Source organism: Macaca mulatta, chromosome Y (assembly GCF_049350105.2).
Source record: "Macaca mulatta isolate MMU2019108-1 chromosome Y, T2T-MMU8v2.0, whole genome shotgun sequence".
In the NCBI taxonomy this organism is placed as follows: domain Eukaryota; kingdom Metazoa; phylum Chordata; class Mammalia; order Primates; family Cercopithecidae; genus Macaca; species Macaca mulatta.
In genome coordinates, this window is record NC_133427.1 from 13040607 (window position 1) to 13066590 (window position 25984).

Below are 25984 nucleotides of genomic sequence, written 5' to 3' on the forward strand. Positions count from 1 at the left end.
ACTTGCTGACTTCTGGAAGTATTCTGGTTCTGGAATGGGTGGATACCTGATGTGTTTTACTATATGTATATAAATCCCACGAGTTTCTGACATCTAATGTCTCTCATCCCGTTTACATTGAAATTTAAAGTAGGATTTGAATACTGTATCACTTATTGGTGATGAATAACGTCTATATTCTTCTTAGTTCATTTTATTGATGTCTTAGTTTAAAAGATACTTTCTTTGATGGAAAATAAAGTAACAAAATAGCAATGAAATATTTCTTCAGTGGCTCTCCTTTGTTGACATATTTCCATGTACTTGAAACGTCATGTAGGGTATACCTCTTCTTGTTTTTCCTTCTCTGAACAATGCTAGAAAAAAAGCCCTACTTGGTTCTAACATTTACTGTGAGCCATTACTGAATCTGGGTGTATTCATGTATGCTGCTACCTATATGTTTTCAAACAGTAAGTAGTTATTGAAACATATAAGACATTGTATTTTCTCTTCTCCAGTATTGGATTATATACTGCACTTAGATTTTCAGAATGAAGTACAGAAAAAGCCATTACGTCATAGAAGAAGCCATAACATCTGTACAACTACATATTACACTATAATACTGTCTAATACAAAACAGTCTAGAAGTATTTTTATGAGAAAATAGCAAATGTGTTAATTTAACTTACAGTGAAATCAGCAGCTTAGGAAATAACTTCCGAGTGTGAATAAGCACACGGTGTAAGAAAGGTAAGCTTTGCCTGGTGAAATAGTCAATTCTTTTGTCATTTGTTCACCCTTCACACCCAAAATGTAGCACTTGACAGAATATTTCTTTCTTCATAAAGTCAGTCATTCATTTAGAATTCTGCATTGTTTTATATAGAAAAACAATATTTAAAAGGTTTTTACATTTTTGTTATATTGGGAATGATATTTCTTTCTAATTTTAAAAAATAGTTTAACATTTTCTTTTTTTCTGTGCTCTTTATTTTCAGACATTTCCTGTTTATCCAAATTTACCAGTTCAGGTCACTACTGGATATCAGTTGCCGATATATAATTATCAGGTAATGTATTCATTTATTTATTTATTTTATTTATTTATTTATTATACTTTAAATTCTAGGGTACGTGTGGATAACGTGCAGGTTTGTTACATATGTATACTTGTGCCGTGTTGGCGTGCTGCACCCATCATCTCATCATTTACATCAGTTATAACTCCCAATGCAATCCCTCCCCCCTTCCCGCTCCCCATAATAGGCCCCCGTGTATGATGTTCCCCTTCCCGAGTCCAAGTGATCTCATTTTTCAGTTCCCACCTATGAGTGAGAACATGCAGTGTTTGGTTTTCTGTTCTTGCGATAGTTTGCTGAGAATGATGGTTTCCAGCTGCATCCATGTCCCTACCAAGGACACAAACTCATCCTTTTTTATGGCTGCATAGTATTCCGTGGTATATATGTGCCACATTTTCTTAATCCAGTCTGTCACTGATGGACATTTGGGTTGATTCCAAGTCTTTGCTATTGTGAATAGTGCCGCAATAAACATACGTGTGCATGTGTCTTTATAGCAGCATGATTTATAATCCTTTGGGTATATCCCCAGTAATGGGATGGCTGGGTCAAATGGTACTTCTAGTTCTAGATCCTTGAGGAATCGCCATACTGTTTTCTATAATGGTTGAACTAGTTTACAATCCCACCAACAGTGTAAAAGTGTTCCTATTTCTCCACATCCTCTCCAGCACCTGTTGTTTCCTGAGTTTTTAATGATTGCCATTCTAATTGGTGTGAGATAGTATCTCATTGTGGTTTTGATTTGCATTTCTCTGATGGCCAGTGATGATGAGCATTTTTTCATGTGTCTGTTGGCTGTATGAATGTCTTCTTTTGAGAACTGTCTGTGTTCTTATGAGCATGGCGTGTTCTTCCATTTGTTTGTGTCCTCTTTTAATTCACTGAGCAGTGGTTTGTAGTTCTCCTTGAAGAGGTCCTTTACATCCCTAGTAAGAAGGAATGAAATAATTTGCCTTTGCTTTCACATATTATAGAGACCTTTAACTTGTTTATACAATTTGCCCACTTTTCGATGGAGTTGTTTGTTTTTTCCTTGTAAATTTGTTTGAGTTCTTTGTAGGTTCTGGATATTAGCCCTTTGTCAGATGAGTAGATTGCAAAAATTTTCTCCCATTCAGTAGGTTGCCTGTTCACTCTGATGGTAGTTTCTTTTGCTGTGCAGAAGCTCTTTAGTTTAATTAGATCCCATTTGTCAATTTTGGCTTTTGTTGCTGTTGCTTTTGGTGATTTAGACATGAAGTCCTTGCCCATGCCTATGTTCTGAATGGTATTACCTAGATATTCTTCTAGGGTTTTTATGGTATTAGGTCTAACATTTAAGTCTCTGATCCATCTTGAATTAATTTTCGTACAAGGAATAAGGATCCAGTTTCAGCTTTCTACTTATGGCTAGCCAATTTTCCCAGCACCATTTATTAAATAGAGAATCCTTTCCCCATTTCTTGTTTCTCTCAGGTTTGTCAAAGATCAGATGGCTGTAGATGTGTGGTATTATTTCTGAGGACTCTGTTCTGTTCCGTTGGTCTATATCTCTGTTTTGGTACCTGTACCATGCTGTTTTGGTTTCTGTAGCCTTGTAGTATAGTTTAAAGTCAGGTAGTGCGATGCCTCCAGCTTTGTCTTTTGACTTAGTATTGTCTTGGCAATGCGGGCTCTTTTTTGGTTCCATAAGAACTTTAAAGCAGTTTTTTCAAATTCTGTGAAGAAACTCATTGGTAGGTTGATGGGGATGGCATTGAATCTACAAATTACCTTGGGCAGTATGGCCATTTTCACGATATTGATTCTTCCTATCCATGAGCATGGTGTGTTCTTCCATTTGTTTGTGTCCTCTTTTAATTCACTGAGCAGTGGTTTGTAGTTCTCCTTGAAGAGGTCCTTTACATCCCTAGTAAGAAAGAATGAAATAATTTGCCTTTGCTTTCACATATTATGGAGACCTTTAACTTGTTTATACAAATTGCCCGAATAGTTGGTCATTTTAAACTAGTGAAGTGTACCTAAAATTTAAGAAAACACTTAGAATCAGTCTAGAATGAAGACCTCTGTATTAGAAGTAATGGAGTAATATTTTGACAGCAATATACTTGGCAATAACATTTCTGTAGAACAGTTTTCTGAGATTTGGTGTCACCTTCTGTATTTCAGAATGTACTTTTCATCTTTGCTGTCAAATAGCTGAAAGAAACATCCACCCTGATTTTCATAAATTTATTTAGGGAGGTAGAGTGAAATCAAATTATTACCCACTTTTTAGAGCACAGAATTCCAATTATATTTTTATTTTAGCTGGCTGTTTCACGATAGTAGTTCTCTGGATCCCTTTTCATATATATGACTATATCTGTGACCCATAATTATATCTATGGTAATAAACTGAAAGAGAGAGTAACTTTGAGATTTGCACAATGCCAACTCCAGAAAATTTGGTAAAAGATGTTTTGTATATAAAAGTTACGACAACATCTGAGACTAGAAACATAAAGTAGTTACATTTTTGATTCTGTTACTTTTATTATAATAAAAAAGGACACAGCAGAGTAAGTAATTTTGTGTTTCTCATGTGTTTTTGAAAATGTGTAGGAATAATCGTGTGTGTTTTTTTTTTTTTTTTTTCCGAAGATGCCACCATAGTGGCCTGTTGGGGAACAAAGGGATTATGTTGTCCTTCAGGTTAAGTGAAATAGCCACACATATACCTCCTGTTCATTCTTGATATTTTTCCAAGTCATATATCCCTATATATTTTTAAATGGTTCTTAATATTAATATTTTATTTAATTTTTTTTTACTTTCTTGTTAACCCAATTATAAACTCCAGTGGGAGCAATAGTACCTTTTTCTCTCTCAGTTTTTTGTGTAGTTAAGCAATGGCTGGTCCACCTAATGATAGACTATATAATCAAAGAAAGATAGTGTTAGTGTGGCTTTAGAATTAGCGTGTATCTGCCTACAATCTGCATCTGGCTTTACCAGCAATAGAAAATTTGTTGAAGAGAAACAGAAATGTTTTGCTGTTAATTACTCTTAAATAAGAATAGGAAGAAGAAAGAGTATTGCCTGTAAAAAACCCAAGCTGCTTTCTACCCCCTTCCCCATATAACCAGTTGCTAAAAGAATGAAAGGAGCTCTCCTTATGTGTCTGTCTACTTTATTCTTCTCTAAGTTTAGCAATTCATCTAGCTATTCTTTATTTGCAATGATTTCCAGATGCCTCCTCATATAACTTGCTGACTTCTGGATGTATTCTGGTTCTGGAATGGGTAGATTTCTGGTGTGTTTCACTATATATATATAAATCCTGTGAGTTTCTGACATCTAATGTCTCATCCCGGTTACTTTGATATTTAAAGTAGGATTTGACACACTCTATCACTTATTGGTGATAAATAACGTCTATATTCTTCTTAGTTCAATTTATGTGTTAGTTTAAAAGATATTTTCTTTGATGGAAAATAAAGTAACAAAATAGTGATGAAATATTTCTTCACTGGCTCTCCTTTGTTGACATTTTTCCATGTACTTGAAACGTGTAGGTATACCTCTTCTTTTTCCTTTCTGAACAATGGCTAGAAAAAAGTCCTACTTGGTTCTAACAATTACTGTGAGCCATTACTGAATCTGGGTGTATTCATGAATGCTGCTACCTATATGTTTTCAAACAATAAGTAGTTATTGAAACATATAAGACATTGTATTTTCTCTTCTCCAGTATTGGATTATATACTGCACTTAGATTTTCAGAATGAAGTACAGAAGAAGCCATAACATCTGTACAACTACATATTACCCTATAATATTGTCTAATACAAAACGGTCTAGAAGGATTTTTACGAAGAAATAGCAAATGTGTTAATTTAACTTACAGTGAAATCTGTGTTAATGGAGCCTTATCAGCAGTGTAGGAAATAACTTTTGGGTGTGAGTAAGTACACAGTGAAAGTAAGGTAAGCTTTTCCTGGTGAAATAGTCAATTCTTTTGTCATTTGTTCCCCATTCACACCCAAAATGTAGCACTTGACAGAGAATATTTCTTTCTTCTTAAAGTCATTCATTTAGAATTCTGCATTATTTTATATAGAAAAACAATATTTAAAAGGTTTTTACATTTTTGTTATATTGGGAATGATATTTCTTTCTAATTTAAAAAAAATGTTTTACCATTTTCTTTTTCTCTGTACGCTTTATTTTCAGGCATTTCCTGTTTATCCAAATTCACCAGTTCAGGTCACTACTGGATATCAGTTGCCTGTATGTAATTATCAGGTAATGTAAGAAGGAGTAAAATGATTTACTTTTGCTTTCACATATTATCGAGACCTTTAACGTGTTTATACAAATTGCCCAAATAGTTGATCATTTTAAACTAGTGAAGTGTACCTAAAATTTAGGAAAACATTTAGAATTAGTCTAGAATGAAGACCTCTGTATTATTTAGAAGTAATGGAGTAATATTTTGACGGCAATATACTTGGCAATAACATTTCTGTAGAACAGTTTTCTGAGATTTAGTGTTCCCTTCTGTATTTCAGGATGTAGTTTTTATCTTTGCTGTCAAATAGCTGAAAGAAACATCCACACTGATTTTCATAATTTTTTTAGGGAGGTAGAGTGAAATCAAATTATTACCCACTTTTTAGAGCACAGAATTCCAATTATATTTTTATTTTAGCTGGCTGTTTCATGATAGTAGTTCTCTGGATCCCTTTTCATATATGTGACATCTGTGACCCATAATTATATCTATGGTAATAAACTGAAAGAGATAGTAACTTTGAGATTTGCACAATGCCAAATCCAGAAAATGTGGAAAAAGGTGAAGTTTTATATATAAAAGTTATGATAACATCTGAAACTAGAAACATAAAGTAGTTACGTTTTCGATTCTGTTACTTTTAATATAGTAAAAAAGGACACAGCAGGATAAGTACCTCAATATTGTGTTTCTTGTGTGTTTTTGAAAATGTGGAGGAATATTTTAATAGTTTTGGTTTCGTTTTTTCTTTTTGTTTTGTTTTTTTTTTTTTTTGAAGATGCCACCATAGTGGACCATTGGGGAACAAAGGGGTTATACCATACTTGAGGTTAAGTAAATTAGCCTAACATATACTTCCTGTTCGTTTTTTTTTTCCCCCAAGTTATTATGCCTATAAATGTTTTTAAATGGTTCTTTATAGTTTTTTTTTTTTTTTTTTTACTTTCTTGTTAACCCAATAATAAACTCCAATGGGAGCGACAGTGCCTTTTTTTCTCAGGTATTTGTGTGCTTAAGCAGTGGCCGGTCCACATAATGATAGACTATATAATTAAAGAAAGGTAGTTAGTGTGGCTTTAGAATTAGCATGTATCTGCCTAGAATCTGCATCTGGCTTTACCAGCAATAGAAAATTTGTTGAAGAGAAACAGAAATGTTTTGCTGTTAATTACTCTTAAATAAGAACAGGAAGAAGAAAGGGTATTGCCTCTAAAACACCCAAGCTGCTTTCTGCCCCCCTCACCATATAGCAACTTGCTAAAGAGAATGAAAGCAGCTCTATGTATCTGTCTACTTTATTATTCTCTAAGTTTAGCAGTTCATCTAGCTATTCTTTATTTGCAGTGATTTCCAGATGCCGCCTCATTTAACTTGCATCTAACATCTCTGATCCCGGTTACATTGATATTTAAATTAGGATTTGACATACTCTATCACTTATTGGTGATAAAAAACGTCTATATTCTTCTTAGTTCATTTTATTTATGTCTCAGTTTAAAAGACATTTTCTTTGATGGAAAATAAAGTAACCAAATAGTAATGATATAGTTCTTCAGTGTGTCTCATTTGTTGACGTTTTCTATGTACTTGAAACATGAAGGGTATACCTCTTCTTTTTCCTTCTCTGTACAATGGCTAGGAAAAAAACCCCACTTGTTTCTGACATTACTGTGAGTCATTTACTGATTCAGGAATGTGAGCCATTACTGAATCTGGAGGTATTCGTGTATGCTGCTACCTGTATGTTTTCAGACAGTAGGTATTTATTGAAACATATAAGACATTATACTTTCTCTTCTCCAATATTGGATTATATACTGCACTTAGTTTTTCAGAATGAAGTACAGAAAAAGCCATAACATCACAGAAGAAGCCATAACATCTGTACAACTACATATTACCCTATAATATTGTCTAATAAAAAACAGTCTAGAAGTATTTTCACAGAGAGATAGCAAATGTATTAATTTAACTTACAGTGAAATCTGTGTTAATGGAACCTTATGTAAGAAAGTTATGTAAGAAATAACTTCTGAGTGTGAATAAGTACACAGTATAAGGAAGGTAAACTTTGGTGAAATAGTCAATTATTTTGTCATTTGTTCCCCCCTCATACCCAAAATGTAGCACTTGACAGAGAATATTTCTTTCTTCATAGTCATTCATTTAGAATTCTGCATTGTTTTATATAGAAAAACAGTATTTAAAAGTTTTTTATATTTTTGTTAGTTGGGAATGATATTTCTTTCTAATTTTAAAAAATGGTTTACCATTTTCTTTTTTTCTGTGTCCTTTATTTTCAGGCATTTCCTGTTTATCCAAATTCACCAGTTCAGGTCACTACTGGATATCAGTTGCCTGTATGTAATTATCTGGTAACGTAAAAAGGAGTAAAATGATTTGCTTTCACATATTATCGAGGCCTTTAAGTTTTGTATACAAATTGTGTGAATAGTTGGTCATTTTAAACTAGTGAATTCTACCTACAATTTAAGAAAACACTAGGATTAGTCTAGAATGAAGACGTCTGTATTACTTAGAAGTAATGGAATAATAATTTGATTGGAATATACTTGGCAATAACTTTTCTGTAGAACAGTTTTCTGAGATTTGGCCCTTCTATATTTCAGGATGTAGTTTTCATCTTTGCTGTCAAATAGCTAAATGAAACATCCAGAGTGACTTTCATGAATTGTTTAGGGATATAGTGTGAGTAAAATAATTACCCAATTCTTAGAGCACAGAATTTAAATTTTCATTATAGCAAGCTGCTTCACAAGAGTTGTTCTCTGGTTCTCTCTTCATAGATATGACTGTATCTGTGACCAATAATCATATCTATCATAATAAATTCAAAGAAGTAACATCTTTGAGATTTCCACAATGCCAAATCCAAAAAACTGGGGAAAACGTGAGGTTTTATCTGTGGAAGTAACCATAAGAATGTCAGGGATTGGAACTATGAAGTAGTTTTATCCATTGTTTTATTATTATAACAAAGGAGTCAGCATAAGTACTTCAATATTATATATCTTATGTGTTTTTAAAAATGTTTAGAAATATTTGAATAATTTTGGTTTCCTTTTTTTTTTTTTTTTTTTTAAGATGCCACTGCAGTGGCCTGTTGGGGAGCAAAGGAGGTAGGTTGTACCTCGGGTAAAGTGAATTAACCTACCATGTCCTCTCTGTTCTTTCTGGGTTATTTTCCATATCATATATGCCTGTAAATATTTTTAAATGGTTTTTTATATTAATGTGTTACATTTTGTTACTTTATTTTTAACCCAATTATAATCTCCCATGGGCACAACAGTGCCCTTTTCTCTCTTAGTGGCTGGTCCACATAATAAGTGTTCAGTTCCTTGTTGATAGACTGTGTAATCTAAGAAAGGTAGTATTAATGTGAATTTAGAATTAGCATGTATCTGCCTAGAGTCTGCTGCTGGCTTTACCAGCCACAAAATTTTTTTTGAAGAGAAACACAAATGTATTGCTGTTAATAACTCTTAAATAAAAATAAGAATAAAAAGGTGTATTACCTCTAAAACACCTGAGCTTCTTTCCCTCCCTTACAACTAGTTCTGAAAATATTTGAAAACAACTGTTCTTATGTTTCTGCCTAGTTTTTTCTTCTCTAAGGTTAGCAATTAATCTTGCTCTTCTTTACTTGCAATGATTTCCAGATGACTCCTCATATAAACTGCTGACTTCTGGATATATTCTGTTTCTGGAATGGGTAGATTTCTGATGTGTTTTACTATACCTAAAAATCCTATGAATTTCTGGCATCTAATTTCTCTGATCTTGGTTACTTTGGTATTTAAAGCAGGATTTGACATACTGTGTCACTTACTGGTGATAGTCCATTTTATTTAATGTCTTAGTTTAAAAGACATTTTATTCGATGGAAAATAAAGTAACAAAATAGTAGTGAAATCGTTTTTCAGTGTCTCTCATTTATTGATATTTTCCATGTACTTGAAATGTGTAGAGTATACCTCTTCTTATTTTTCCTCCTCTGGACAATGGCTAGAAAAAAAGCCCTACGTGTTTCTAACATTTGCTGTAAGCTGTTACTGAATCTGGGTGTATTCATGTATGCTGCTTCCTATATGTTTCAAACAGAAGGATTTATTGAAACATACAAGACATGTACTGTCTTCCAGTATTGGATTATATACTGCCCTTAGTTTATTGAAATAAAATACAGAAAAAATCTTAACATCTGTAGAAGAACTACATATTGCCCTATTATTTTCAAACACAAAACTGTCTGGAAATATATCGACAAAGAAATAGAAAATGTATTAACTTACATTGAAATCAGTCTTAATGGAGCCTTATCAGCAGTGTAAGAAATAACTTCTGGGTGGGAATAAGTACACAGTTTAAGTAAGGGAAACTTTGGTGAAATAGTCACTACTTTGTCATTCGTCTATTTCCCCGCCCTCCCCAAAGGGGCTTAGCACTTGGCAGATAATATTTCTTTCTTCCTTCCTTCATTCATTTAGAACTCTGCATTTATTGTATATAGAAAAGTAATAAATATTTTAAAGATTTTCATATTTTTATATTGGGAATAATGTTTCTTTCTAATTTAAGAAAATGTTTTACCGTATTCATTCATTCTTTCTGTAAACTTACTTTCAGACATATCCTACTTATCCAAATTCACCAGGTCAGGTCACCACTGGGTATCAGTTGCCTGTATATAATTACCAGGTAATTGAAGGGGGAGTAAAATGATTTATTTTCAGATATTATTGAGGCCTTTAACTTGTTTATACAAATAGCCTGAATAGTCATTTTAAACTAATGAAATGTACCTGAAATTTAAGAAAACACAGTTGGTCTAGAATGAAGCCCTCTGTATTATTTAGAAGTAATGGATTAACATTTTGACAGGAATATACTTAGCAATAACTTTTCTGTAGAACCATTTTCTGAGGTTTGTTGTCCCCTTTTATATTTCAGCATGTATTTTTTTCATCTTTGCTGTCAAATAGCTGAAACATCCAGACTGACTTTCATCTTTTTTTAAGGGAAATAGAGTGAAATAAAAGTATCCCATTCTTAGAACACAGAATTCCAATTATATTTTTATTTTAGTTTGCTGCTTCATGATAGTAGTTTTCTCAGCCTCTTTTCATAAATATGACTGTATCTATAACCCATAATCTTATCTTTGATAATAAATAATAAATTGTAAGTACTATTATCTTTGAGATTTCCACAATGCCAACTCTAGAAAATTGGGAAAATGGTGAGGTTTTATATATAGAAGTAACAAAAACGTCACTAGTATCTTTGAGATTTCCGCAATTCCAACTCCAGAAAATTGGGAAAACGATGAGGTTTTTATATATAGAAGTAACAAGAATGTCAGGGGTTAGAAACATAAAGTGCTTCTTTTTTCTACTCTTCTGCTTTCATTTTAATAACAAAGGAGCCAGCATGATAAGTGCTTCAATATTGTATATCTCATGTGTTTTTGAAAATGTGTGGGAATATTTTAATAGTTTTGGTTTTCTTTTTTTTTTTTTTTAAGATGCCACCACAGTGGCCTGTTGGGGAGCAAAAGGGGTTATGGGATAAAGTGAATTAGCTTTACATATACTTTCATTTTTCTTGACTTTTTTCTATGCCATATATGTCTGTAGATATTTTTAAATGGTCTTTATATTAATGTTTTACATTTTGTTACTTTATTTTTAACTCAGTTACAAACTCCCATGGAAGCCGCAGTGCCTTTTTGTCTCTCAGGTTTTTGTGTGCTGAAACAGTGGCTGGTCCACATAATGATAAGTGTTCAGTTACTTGTTGATAAATGATCTAATCCAGGAATGGGGTAGTATTAACGTGATTTTAGAATTAGAATGTATCTTCCTAGAATACCTCTGGCTTTACCAGCCATAAAAACATTTATTGAAGAGAAACAGAAATGTTTTACTGTTACTCTTAAGTAAGAATAGGAATAAAACAAGAGTATTGCGTCTGATACACCAGAGCTGCTGTCTTGCATCACACTGGATTTTTGAAAGATGTAAGTGTTAAAATTCTCAAACACTCCCTTACTACGTTCGTTTCTTAAAGTCCTTCTACTTCTGGTTATATTGATGCCTGGAAGACGTTTTAAAACAAAAGACTGCCTTAATGTATTTCAACTTTTCGTTTAAAACAAACTTTCTGAAGTAATACAATTGAATTTCAGTACAACCTATGTTGAAACTTTCAATACCACCTTTTTTGAGGAATAAATAAGTGGCTTTTAAACATATGTGTGTATCTGTTTAATTACACTTTCATTATTTTAAACATAGGCTTATTCAGCTCTTAACTACCACTGTAGTGAAGTTGATACAGGAGGTGATGTGCCAAATGAATGCTCAGTTCATGGAGTTGCCCCACCCTCTGGAAATTGCCCACAAAAGGCAAACATCTAGTTTTTTTTCCTTTTTTCTTAATATGTATTTCATATTTTTTTCTAGTTTTAATAATGATTTTTTGAGAAGCAAATATTTTTGCCCAAATTTAAATGTTAGCCATAAATCACAGAGCTTAAATAATGAACTGATACTCAATGTAACCGTTGTTGAAATTTCAGATACTCCCAATTTTCAATATATACATAAAGTTTCTAATTCAGCCATCCTTTTCTATATTTCTGTTCCACTAATTTTAAAAAAACATTCTTTAATAAATACTGTATTAATATGATTTGGCAGAATGCTATGGGAGGGTTTCCTCTAGAATCCTCCTCAAAAGAAGAATTAGTATGAATTATATGTCTCTTTTCTTTTACAACAGCTTCAGTCTTAAGCAGTGAAAAATATTGTTTATGGCCTTCTCCATAACATTGTATGTGGCAGAAGTTCCCAACAGTGGTGAAGTCAGTAGTAATTTTTCAGATACTGAAACAGGGTTGTTTCTTTTTATCGTTAATGCAAATAATATTGTCATTTTTATGTCACATATGTTCTGTTAAATAGGTGGGTGTGTGGAAGTAGTTGATGTGCTGGTAATATGTATAATACCAAAGAGGTCCCGTTGGAGTGTAAATTCCTTGATTTGATACCCGATTTTAAAATGCAAATATTAAAACATAATCTTACAATGTAACTGTCAGGTTTTGTCTGAGTATTTTTTCTTGAAATATTGGAGTTCACTTAACGATTTAACAAATTCAGCTTTTTAAACCAGTATTCTGTCACTAAGGTTCTAAAATAATTTGATTTGTCAGAAAACTTACTGAGTGATACGTGGTTAAGAATTACGAATCGCATTTTTATGATTTTTTTTTTTTTTTTGAGTCGGGGTCTTAACGGTGTCACCTAGGTTGGAAGTGCAGTGGTGTGATCTCGGCTCACTACAGCTTCCGTCTCCTAGGTTCAGGCAGTTCTCCCTGCCTCAGCCTCCTGAGTAGGTGGGATTACAGGCTCCCGCCACCACACCCAGCTAATTTTTGTATTTTTTAGTAGAGAAGGAATTTCATCATGTTGGCCAGGATGGTCTTGAACTGCTGATCTCAGGTGATCCGCCCACCTCGGCCTCCCAAAGTGCTGGGATTACAGGTGTGAGCCACCGCTCCCAGGCTCTTTTGCATTTCTTTAGAAGTAAACTAATATGTTCACTAAACAATAAAAAAAAAAACACCCATATTAAAAGTGAGTGAAAGAATTCTCTTTACATTACTGAACACTTCTATGTTTCAGAAATCTGTGGACCGAAGCATGCAAACAGTGGTATCTTGTCTGTTTAACCCAGAAAACAGACTGAGAAATTCTGTTGTTACTCAACATGACTACTTCAAGGTATGAAAGGAACACTATCATAATTAAAAAGCACAGTTCTTAGTTTTCAAGTTAGGTGTTTTCCTTGTGGTATATGTATTTTGAGATTTCTTAGAGCATTTTTTATTTTTTTGAGACACAGAGTCTCGCTCTGTTGCCCAGGCTGGAGTGCAGTGGTGCCATCTAGGCTTACTGCAAGCTCCACCTCCTATGTTTACTTAATGCCATTCTCCTACCTCAGCCACCTGAGTAGCTAGGACTACAGGTGCCTGACACCATGCCCAGCTAATTTTTTTGTATTTTTAGTAGAGATGGGGTTTCACTGTGTTAGCCAGGATGGTCTCGATCTCGTGACCTCGTGATCCACCCGCCTCTGCCTCCCAAAGTGCTGGGATTACAGGCGTGAGCCACTGCGCCCAGTCTAGAGCATTTAATTGAATGGTTGGCATATGATTGTAACCCAGTAAACCAGAATAGGTTTTACCTGGCAGTATATTTTCTGCTGCCGAACCTTGATATATAATGTAGTTACATTTAGGGAAGGATCCTGCAGCAGAAATTTGTGAAAGGGTTTACCAGAGAGGAGAGTTAGTTGACTACCTTGACCAAATAGTAAAAGAAAATTTTAGATACAGAAAGCAGATCTTGGCCAGGTGTTGTGGCTCATGCCTGTAATTCCAACACTTGGGGGCTGAGGTGGGTGGATTGCTTCAGCTCAGGAGTTCAAGACCACCCTGGGTAACGTGGCAAAGCCATATCTCTACAAAAATCAGCCAGTTGTGATCATTTCTGTTTGTAGTCCCAGCTACTCCAGAGGAGGCTAAAGTAGGAGGATCACTTGAGCCTGGGAAGTTAGACTGCACTGAACCACGATCGTGCTATTGTACGCCAGCCTGGGCAACAGTGGGAGACCTTGTCTGAAAAAAAAGAGAAAAAAAAGTAGAACTTAATACATGCATATTGGACTAAAGAGAAGAAAAGAAATGGTTTATTCAGATGATACACCTGAACAGTGTGAAGGGAGAAAAGGGGTAAAGTGAAGCAGTAAAAAGTTGAGTAGAAAGAAAGGTTGATTCAGAGTTGGTCAAGTGGAAGAGAATGTGACTAGTTGAATTCCAGAAAGATCTGATTTCTTATCCCACTTTCTATCCATGTTGGATAGATAAATCTTAAGGCTTCAGTTTTTACAAGTGTAAAATGAGAAGGTACAGGACTAAAGGTTTCTGGGTCCCTGTGGTTCTAAGTCTATAAATATGAAAAAGAACTTGTCTATAAATATGAAAAAGAACTAACAGTCCAATGGGAGAGAAATAGTATGGTTAATAAAGGGAAGGCTTTTTTTAAATGATAGTTTTATTGAAATAATACTAGTAATACAATTTATGTATTTAAAGTGTGCACTTCACTGTTTTTTCATATATTCAGTTTTGCAACTTTTCATATATTCAGTTTTGCAACCATGTCCACAATTTTAGAATATTTAAATCACTCCCCTACCTTAGCAGTCACCTGCTTTTTTCTTAGAACTTGTGTATCCCTAGGCAACCAGTAATTTACTTTCTTTTTCTAAGGATTTTCCTGTCCTGGACATTTCATGTATATGGAATCATACAATGTGGCCTTTAGTGACTGGATTTTTTCACTCAGCATAATGCTTTTAAGGTTCATCAATTTTCTAGCACGTATCAGAACTTCATTTCTTTTTATTTATAGATATTACCTCATTCTGTTTATCCATTCATCTGCTAAAGACATTTGGATTATTTCCTTTTTTTAGCTGTTTAAATAATGCTGTGAACGTTCATGTACAAGTTATTGTGTGGGCATGTTCTTATTTCTCTAGTGTATATACTTGGGAATGGAATTGCTAAGTCATATTTAACTTTTAGTGGAACTGCCAGATTTGTAAAAACTGGCTACACACTTTACATTCAAAAGGAAATGTTTAACCATCACTTTGTGTCTTAGAACTAGCTTTGTTTTTTCATCTGTGAATGTATATAAGATGAAGCCTAAGCCTTTTTACAGGGTTATATTATGGATCTCCTGTATAATATAGAAGAATAGAGCCAAATAGCAGAATTAAGTTCTTAACATCTTTGCAACAGAGAGTAAACATATTTAAAATTGACATTTGTTCTCTTGTTGATTCGTTCTACATAGTGTAATTTAGAAAAGAAAGAACTGGAATTGTACATCAGCTTATCTTACCCAAAGTCCTGATGATTACATTGGTGTCTGCAGTAGTACTTAAATGATTTGCAAAGCAGAAGATAGTCGTGTGTGTGTGTTTTTTTGTTTTTTGTTTTTTTTTTGAGGTGACCTCATTTGGTCATCTAGCCTGAAGTGCAGTGTCACAATCACAGCTTACTACAACCTAAAACTCCTGCATTCAAGGGATCCTTCTACCTCAGCCTCCCAAATAGTTAGGACTACAGACATGCACTACCACACTTGACTAGTTAAAAAGATTTTTTTTTTTTTTTTTTTTTTTTGAGACAGTCTTACTCTGTCACCCAGGCTGGAGTGTGGTGAGGTGATCTCCGCTTAGTGCCAGCTCCACTTCTCAGGTTCATGCCATTCCTCTGCCTCATCCTCCCAAGTAGCTGGGACTACAGGCACCCGCCACCATGCTTTTTGGTTAACTTTTTGTATTTTTAGTAAAGACAGGATTTCATCGTGTTAGCCAGATGGTCTCGATCTTCTGACCTTGTGATCTGCCCTCCTTGGCCTCCCAAAGTGCTGGGATTACAGGCATGAGCCACTGTGCCCAGTCAAAAGAATTTTTGTTTTTTTAAAGAATCTTACTATATTATTCTGGCTTGTCTTGAACTCCTGGACTCAAGTGATCTCCCTGCCTCAACCTCCCTAAGTGCTAGGATTACAGTCGTGAGCCACCGTGTGCAGCCCAGAAAATATTTTTTTAAACTTGAATTCTAACCTGGTGTTAGACAAAAAACTCCCTTTAAAACTTAGAGAGTTTTCTGCTCATTTGGGAGAGGAATCAAAAGTTGGCATCCTGCAGTTATCTGACATCTAGACCTATTCTGGTTGACTGTATGTTGTTACACTGAATTAGAATGCCTGAGGTATTTTTGAATGTATTTACAATTTCCATAGCTAATTTCATTCTTCATTGTCTTAATTCTCTAGCCCCTTCACAATCTTGTTTCCTACATGACCTGTGAAGATACATGTCAGTGACCAGTTTTCTAGATTTTAACCTAAATAGGATATCACTCTTTTGACAGATAACTTTCAGAAGCCACTTTTATTTATATGAAAATGAAACGGAAGTTCTTAAAAAAGGGCATAGTTAGCTTTGTAGGAAAGGAAATACTATTATGTTATTACTCATTCACTCTTTCCCATTCCTCCTTCTAAGGCCTCTCACTTCTCTCTGCACATCTGTAGGCAAGATAAGAGTGAAAAGAAAGTTTTGCATGTATTTTACATTTTTACCTTCCTTTCTCAAGAATGATATATCTTCACAGGTTAATGGTATGTCTTTAAATGCCAAACCTTACATATTTTAACCTAAAAGCATGACATTTCAGTTTGGAGAGCTGTTCTCAAGCTGTGGTTCCTATTAAGTGCAGTTCAGTTAGTGTAAACAGTATTTTTTACAATTACATTTTCTACCAGCTGTCTTTGGGACATTCCTGCAAAATTATTAACTAAGAAGTACATGAAATGATACTGAGTTTTAAGTCCTGTTATTTATGAGTTTACTGGGATTATTTTTTTATTATCGATTTCTTTTTCAACTAAACTATGTAATAAAACTAGCCATCTTGGTACATTTGTTATCCTAGTGTTCAAATATGCTCCTTGAAAAGAATCATCTTTTTTTCTGATTATTTATAACGTTTAAATCCTAAACAAATCTTAAACAAGTAGTTTAAATTTTGACAACTTTCAGATCCATAGTAGTCATCAGAAATTTTCGGTAAAATAAAAGGACTATTTCCGTCTTTTCCAGGATAAAAGAGTGCATCACTTCAGAAGAAGTTGGGCAGTATTTAAATCTTTTTGATCCTCCCAGCTATCTAGTTTCATGCGAAGTTGCTGGTTTTGAATATTAAGCTAAAAGTTTTCCACAGTTACCGAAATTCGGAATTTTGGTAAATCACACTGAAACTTTCTGCATAAGTTGTAGACTCTCTAGTTTTATTTTACATTGAGACTATTCTTCATTAGATGTTTATTCAGAACCTGGTTCTGTGTTTAATATGATTGAAAGTAAAAAATAATTGAGATTGAAAGAACATTAAGATGTATCTGCAAGTATTTTTTAAAAATTGAAACTTGCATTTTAAGAGTTTTTAAAAGCAAGTACTGATTTTCAAAAAAAGTTTTTAAAACCTAATTTGAAGGGTAAGAATTTTGGTAGTCTGAACACAAGCATTTCACTTCTCCAAAAGTACCTGTGAACAGTACAGTGTTTACAATATTGAGCTTTGCATTTATAATTTATCTAGAAATTTACCACAAAAGCAGAATTTTTAAAACTACATTTTTAATCAGTGGAACTCAATATATAGTTAGCTTTATTACAGTCTTCTTATCTAAACCCAGTAAAGCAGATTTTAAGCAAACAGTCCAATCAGTGAGTCATACGTTTATTCAAAATATTGTATCTTTTATCTAGAGTCCACACATACATATCAAATTTGATTGGGATGGTAATTAGGGTAACTAAAATTCTGGGCCTAATTTTTTAAAGAATAGAAGACAGACTAAACTTTACTATTTACTAGGTATATAACCTTCTCAATGAGTTACCATTCTTTTTTGTAATACTATTCATTTTTCTTAAAATGCCAAACTTAATGGCTGTGTGTCAAATTGTGCAAAATACTGGTATTAATGCTGCAGCGTTTTTTATGTCACTCAAAGGTTAATCAGAGTGTCTGAAAGGAATTGTTTATATAAAAACATTGAAGTATTAGTTAACTTACTATAAGTAGATCTTTATTTTTGTTTTTTAGCCGGTTATATTTCCTTTTGTAAAATAAAACACGTCCAGAAGAGTCAAAATAGGTAGTTCTGATATTTCTAATCCACTAAAGTTGTTTAGTAAGTTTATCTTAAGAATCTGCTAGAGTTAAAGTTAACGTTGTTTCTAGATTAGCTGGTGTCCTCATTGTACATTGTGACACACAACTAGAGCACCAGAGTTCTTTTGCTATATGCACAGTCTTTCCTAGCCTCTTTTACTAGTCTTTCAGGAGGTTTGCTCTTAGAATTGATGATGTAAAGAATGGAATTAGGTATAAGAGCAGTTCAAGGGCCAAGCCCTGGAATGGTAGCAATGTTATATATAATGCCTTTCTAAGGAAAACATTTGAATCAGTATAATTTGATCTGCCATGAACATGAATTTAAAGTGGCTTTCTGGCCCTTCTTTCAGTGGCTTCTTCCCTAAAATGTGGAGACTTTTAACTTAATGTAATTACTATGGGCGACATTACTAATGTCCACTGGGGTCTATGATTTCTCAGAATTTTTGTTCTGAATCCGAAGGAAAAAGTCTTTTAACTTTAGAATTCCCAAGAGGGCTTTATTACACCTCAGAAACTGAAAGCACCAGGAATTTGTCTGTTAAAAAATTATCTGTAGTTATTTTAGTGCTTTAAGATTCTGACACATCATTCTGTGATTAAATCTCCAGATTTCTATAAACGATACCTGTATTCTAAAGAACTAATTCTAATTATTCCGATATGTCCTTAAGAAGTAAGAGAATAAATTTTTGTCTTTGTTGAAGTATTTAAAATAGTAACGTAAAAGAGATACAGTCCTGAACCTTTCAAAATGGAAAATTAATTCTAAACTTAGAAATCTGTTTCTACTACCTTTTGCTGATATTATTTTTACATAAATGAATAAAAACTTTTTTTCTTCAAAAGTGTGTTTGGCTTTCTGATGTAATCTAAAATGGTTGGGAGTTGGGTGGGAACTGTGTAACAGGGTTTAGATTCGTGTAACAAGGTTTAGATTCTTAAAATGCAGAAGTATAAAGTTCATTTTACTAATGTGGCAAGAGCTAACCCATACAAGAAAATGTAGGTACAAAGAAATTTAAGAGGAGCATCAACAGCAGTGTGGAGTCAATGCTGGTGAACACATCTGACTCTGCTATCTCACGGCTAAGGTCCCTCACATTTTGGACGCTATGAAACATTTTGTCTATTGTACACTTTGGGCCTAGTCTGTAGATCATTTATTTTGGGGTATTGTAGTTGCCTAATAGAGCTTAAATTTTTTATATTGCATGTACTTCCTGTGGATACAATAAAAAAAGTCAATACCACCTCTTCTAGCTCTAGTACTCAGCTCTAGTACTAGCTCTAGTACTCAGTTGTATAAGCTTGAGTACAGTGGAGAGGAAATTCCTGACCCTCTTGTATTTCATTAGTTAGTAAGCTTACTGATTCATAACTATAAAGTTGACTCCAAGGATCTACAGGATACCAAACAGTGCTTTTGGCATCACCAAAGATTAAATTGTGATGTTTAGTGTCCAATAGTAGGCTAAAAATTAGTAATTCTTTTATGTGAATATGTGTATACATATGTGTGTCTGCATATGCATATATCTGTGGGTACATGTACACTAACCATTATCCAGAATATTTGGTTCTAGCTGATCAAGCTGCATATAGCATTTTCAGATCCCAAAACTAAACTACATATAGATAGTTGCTTTGTATACCAGCTTGTTACTTCAAGCATGTTTGTAGTTTTGTATTATCAACACAAAATCAAATCTTTGGAATTGAAATATACAGTTCTGCACTTTTTTTAAAAAGCTCAAGTTATGGCAAAATCAAAGAACTCTAAAAATGTTGGTCACCTCCGTAAGTGTATTCTGCATATTGTTTTTTTGTTTTTCTAAAATCAGATTACCTTTAATTGGAAACAACTTCAAAATTGATAGTACCTGTCTTGTAAGGAAGTAATTGACTCTTAAATACTCCACAGCACTTCCCTCTCGTTATAAAGCACCTCTAATCCTTCACTACAATGTTCTTGGCTTTAAAAGTAAACTGATAAAAATGGGCTGCCACATTGCTTAATCGCCTTGCCTGCTTTCATTGCTGTCAGTTGAGGTTAAAAAGGAGCAGCAACAATAAGGCAGCATACCATTCTGCTTTCACAAAGATGGCAATACAGAATGTGGGGAAACATACGGGAGAGAAAAGGAGCAGTATTTTCCATTGACCAAGTCTTGCGAATGGGCCAGCTATTGAGTATGATCATTTGGAATCCCTAGATGAGGATTGTTCCTGTACTTGTTTTGATAACTAATCTGTTCCTTCCCAATATGTGTAGTATGTCTCTGTATGTAACTGATTGTTGTGAGCAGTTCCTTACCAGTCATCAAAGACAGAATTTTCCATCTGTAGGCAGTACATTTTGTAGTAGAAAACAATAGACATAAGTAGTTGAAACTATAAACAGGTGTTTTTAAATGCTCATGCAAAATATCCAATCTGCATAGCAAAGAAATAATAGGTAATTCAACATTGCATTTATAGTTAAAAACATCTGTCCAATATGGCTGTAGCTGTGGTCCAATCCCAAGAAAATGCAAAAAAAAAAAAAAAATTGTCTCGATACAGAAATTGAAACTACCGCTGTACAATTAAACTCTACGGTAGCTATATTTTACATTTTTAACTGGTCTGAAACAGTTTTCTAGTTAAGTCTGCAGTTCATTTTCCCAAGACAAGGCTTTTTATCTTATGTGCACCCTTGTTAATGCTGCACGCCAGGAATGTGCATTTATCCACATAAAATTTCCAGATACCAGTTCACTGGGTCTTTAACAATAGAACAAATGCGTGCATGACTGGGATATTGAGGTCATGAATGCTCTTTATAAATTTGAAGCAATAGTAACATTTTAAGCACTTTGGAAAGTTGGAGGTTTTATAATCCTTAATTAGCTTTCTATACAGAGAGCTAGCAAAAATAAGGTTCTAATCACATCTATTATCTTTGCCCAAAATAAAATGGATAGAGACACTCCATTCTGGCTCAATCTTAAATGAAACTTTACTATAGAAGAAAGGTAGTTGATACTGATACAGCCAGGCCCGGTGTTGAAGTGGACATGTCCCCTCTGCCCTTCTACATTTGTTTAATAATTTTGTTGAGTCTTCCCACCACCTCCACACACTCCATAAATCTGACTGGGCCAATAAGAATGGAGAGAGGTAATTTAAAAGGCAGAGGACATTTTCTCTTGATACCCTACCTACTGTTGGAACAGCATCACTGTGTGAGTAAAATCTCAACAGGGTTTAAGCAGTAAACCTGCTATACGAGAAAAGCGTGACCTGCACTTCCCACCCCCCGACCCCCCCAAACATGACTGGGTTGCTGCTCATCATTCTTGTTGGTGATACGTCTTCCATTGACAAACCCATATGCTCACCATCCAATGTTGTGTCCATGATTAGATCAACCCAATACTTGATAGGGCAGGTTACTTCACTGATACCAATTTTACAGGGAAATCAAAGAGCATCAGAACTATCATCAGGAGTGTGTTACAGAGAGACCAAATCCTAGGCCCCATTCGCAGATGCTCCTATTCTAATGCCCTGGATGGATCCAGTAATCTGTATTTTTAACATGTGCCCCAGGTGATTCTGATGATTGTAACACATACTCTGAGAAATATGGCCTCAGTTGGGGAGCTCTCATTATATCATCTCAAAATACCCCTGGATTTAGGGTAGAAACAGCCCTGTCAGGTCCATTACGACTTTCATAAAGGATTTCATTGGCTTAATTCACCAAATTCATCTTTCCCTGTCAAGCCTGTGCCTGGGAATGTCAGCTTTCCACGGGCAAGGGTGACTCATGAATGGGCTGAAATAGGTTGCATAAAAGGTTTGAAAACCAAGACTTGTGGCCAGAAATCAGTGACAGGAGGGAGTGACTACAGAGGTAAAGCTGGATTCCAGGGCCAAGAGCAGGGAAGCCAAGGGTGAGGGACTAGGCTCGAGCGGGAAGGGGCAGAGTGGATATGGTGGAGACAGAGACGTTGTGCTTGCCTCCTGGAGTGAAGAACTATGTCTTTGACCCACTTGACCAACTTTACAAATGGTATTATCCATGGTTTTTAGAAAAGTTTGGTCTGTCATTGTTCCTTTCCCTGCTGTGGAATTAACTAATACCTCTTACATCGTTAAGCAAGAATGATAATAAATCAATATCAAAAAACATGTTGAGATCAAGTTACAGAGACAGCCTTAGGCATTTGATATCCATATTATTTTTTGTATGTGTGTTTGCGTTTTAAAATTTCACATTTAATTCACTCAAAAGTATAAAAATAATTATTTAAAGAATAATAAATACCCAAGTTAGCTTGAGAAATAGGACATTTCATTAATTAAAAAATGTTCGCTCCCTGATCACAACCTCTTCCTCCCCAAGAAGAAACCACTAAATTGAATTTTGGTTTAATTATCTGCTGTTTAAAAGATTTCTTTTCACATGATTTTGAACTTTAAGAGAACATGACACTGAAACTTTTTTTTTTTTTTTTGGCACATTGCTAGACTCATCTGTGTTGACTGGGAGATTGCGTTTATTTTCACTACTTTTTAGTTATATCAGTTGAATATTTTGTGGTTTATTATTTCCCTTGCTGGGGGACAATTGGATTTTTTTTTTTAATTTTAATTGTTTAAATTGTGTTGGTTGGTTAATTGCTGTTACAAACTATGCTACTATGAACATTCTTAAATGCCTCCGAACACTTTGGTACTAGAATGTCATAAAAAAGAGTGAACCTTAAATTCCAGCCCCAAATTCTTCCTGAGTAAGCCTAGATGAGCTTCTCACTGAGCCTCAGTTTCCTCCTTTGTAAAACAATGATACTAATATCTACTTTACAATGTTAGTATGACATTAAATTGGGCATCACATCAATACAGTTAGCTTCCCATCCACCAATCTACCCACCTGCCTCCCACTCAAACCCACCAAAGTTTTCTCTAGCCTTTACATTTCAGTAAATAGAACTTCATATGTTGTCTGTTTACAGAGCAGCCATGGTTTGGTGAATGACTACATCCTGAAATGCAGTCTTTTACATGCCTTCTTTGGTAGTAGGAAGCAGCCCATTATGCTAGGCTCTTTGGGATATTTTCTAGAATAGTTCCCTTTTTTTGAACTTTGAATGAGTAGAACAATAAATGAGTGAAATAATTGTACATAGGCCAGCATTCCCTAAGCACAATATCTGTTTTTCATTCGTAAAATGCTGGAAGTGGCAAGGCAGGATTTCACATCCCATTCTTCTCATCACATGCATACTCCCTAATATTTGTATAGGATTTTAGGGTTTTCAGAGCTACTTCACATAGATAATTTCATTTGGTCTTCATCAACTCCCTTGAAGTGCTAGACATGTCTAGGTTTTAGGTGTGATTTTGTTAAATTTACACACCCTGGGATTCAGATAAATAAGAAACTGAGACTTTACATCTGGGCTATTGCTTTTTATATTATCTCATAGATAGCAGACTTTCCAAATCAAAATACAGAATTATTTTTACTAATACATAATAATTATACATATTTATGGGATATGTGTGACAATTTGATACTTCCATACAATGTGTAGTGATCAAAACAGGGTAATTGGGACATCCATTACCTCAAACACTTACCATTTGTTTGTGGCAGGAGCATTCCTAATTTTCTACCTATTTGGAATGACACAATAAATTATTGTTAACTATAGTCACCCTTCTGTGCTGTCAAACACTAGAACTTATGCCTTCTAACTATATTTTTGTATCCAGTAAACAACCTCCCTTAATTCCCATTCCCCAACCCCAACATTCACTCTCTATAGCCTCTGTTAACTACTGTTCTACACTTTACCTCCATGAGGTCAACTATTTTGGCTCCCATATATGAGTGGGAATAAGTATTGGCAATATAGAGATGCTATAACAATATTTCTGCCCTCAAGAAGCTGACAAGTTTCTTTTTGCTCTTAAGAAAACAAAGTTTCACCTGTGTGACCACAGTCATTTCAGATAGTTTAGTTTTTAATTGGTCTTTCTCTGTATTTTGCAGACCTGGCCTTGAGTCAGTCCTGATGAGGGGGAAAAAATAACAGGATCATTCATGGTATTTGAGATGTTGCTTGCTTGATTTTACTCTTTTCCTTCCCTGCTTCCTGTCTCCTGTATTTGCTTTCATACATAATTCAGCTTTGGGAACAGTGTCTTTAAATGAAGTCACCACATGAGTCATAAAAATAAAAATAAAAAAACTTTGCCTCTGGAATTGGCACATTGGTGACTGCACTCGATAGAGGCTGAGGCTGATTTCTAATTTTTGTATTTTATTTTTCTCCTTTGTTTGTTTCTTTGATATAGGAAATCTTCAATAAAAAGCATATTCTAATAAAAATAAGACAAACCAGTGTCACATTATAAAATCCTCACCAGAAGCCTATTAAAGAAATATAGTAGATGAGTAAAAAATAATATTGCCTACAAATCCAACAAAACTCATATGTAAAATTATGTAATCAAATTGTAAAATATTCTCTTATTTGCTATTAAACATACACTATAAAAAGACTTTGAAATTGTACAATAATGTTTACCTCCTTGGAATTGTTAGAAATAAGTACATAATACTTAATTTCTGTGCAGAATTTTTTTAATATCCTAAGAATTGGTAAGGTCAGTGTGAGAAGTGTTAATATTGGCTACCACTTGCTTACAAAAAAGGTTCTGCATACAGCAACTGATAGGAGATTCCATTTTCCTTTCTACTGGGGCTTTAGTGATTTCAGAGACCCCAACATTCTTGTGAAAAATTGACTAATAAGAAAAGTCTAATAATGAGTAGAAAGTTATTTGTCTAGCTCTTGGTTTAAAGACCTTTCATCCCCAACATAGGTAACTTTTCGTCAAGAAAATATTTTCCAGCACAGTATCAAGCCGATTTAATCCCTTGATTGTATTCTGTGCCATGCAGCAAAGCCAGTTTCCATGTTTACTATTATTATTTTTATTTCGTTGAAATTTCTTTTCACTGCCATTCTGTCCTTATTTTCATTATTTTTACACAAATTATATTCATAGATCAGTTTTTTGTGTCACATTAAATTTTCTCTATTTAGTTTCAGCCACTGCAATTTTTACTTTTGTTTTCCAAATCCAAAACTCCCTGACATCAAATTTTGCAAGTCTAAATGTTGCCAAGAAAATGTCTTTTGCAGCAACTTGGATAGAACTGGATGCCATTATTCTAAATGAAGTAACTTAAGAATGGAGATCCAAAAACCATGTGTTCTCAGTTATAAGTGAGAGCTAACCTATAAGAACACAAAGGCATTCAGAGTTATACAATGGACATCAGAGAATCAAGACGAGGAGAAGGTGCATGAGGCATGAGAGCTAAAAATCTACATATTGTGCACAATATACACCACTCAGGTGATGGGTGCACTAAAACTTCAGACTTCACCACTATACAATTCATCCATATAACAGAAAACCACGTATACCCCTAAAGCTATTGAAATAAAAAATAAAAACAAAAAATAAAATTTGAACAAATTTTATTAAAAGGATGCAAGTCTTCTTTCCATTTTTAATTAATAGCAATGTTGCCATATGTGATATGCATCTGTTGTCAGTTTTATTTTATGCTGATTATTTCTACCAGCTATAACAATTGGGAAATAGGCAAAAAGTTGGTTGTGTTTCTTTCCTAGATAATAAATAACAAAATTCAGAGCAATCTAATGAGACAGAGCTGCAGGTGCACAGAAGAAGAAAAACTACAGTTGTGTGGAGCATGGATGGCTAAACTCT

General features: G+C 34.3%; 1 protein-coding gene across 1 annotated transcript in view; it reads left to right on the forward strand.

Annotated features, from left to right (window-relative positions):
• The window catches only part of DAZ1 (deleted in azoospermia 1), a 60876-nt gene extending 42807 nt beyond the window's left edge, over positions 1–18069 (forward strand). The window contains exons 23-28 of the mRNA XM_077989811.1: positions 984–1055; positions 5265–5336; positions 7629–7685; positions 8431–8465; positions 13038–13136; positions 17098–18069. Of these exons, the coding sequence (XP_077845937.1) occupies positions 984–1055; positions 5265–5336; positions 7629–7685; positions 8431–8465; positions 13038–13101 (300 nt within the window). The 3' untranslated portion in view covers positions 13102–13136; positions 17098–18069. The remainder of the gene's footprint in view (positions 1–983; positions 1056–5264; positions 5337–7628; positions 7686–8430; positions 8466–13037; positions 13137–17097) is intronic.
• Positions 18070–25984: the final 7915 nt, after the last annotated feature.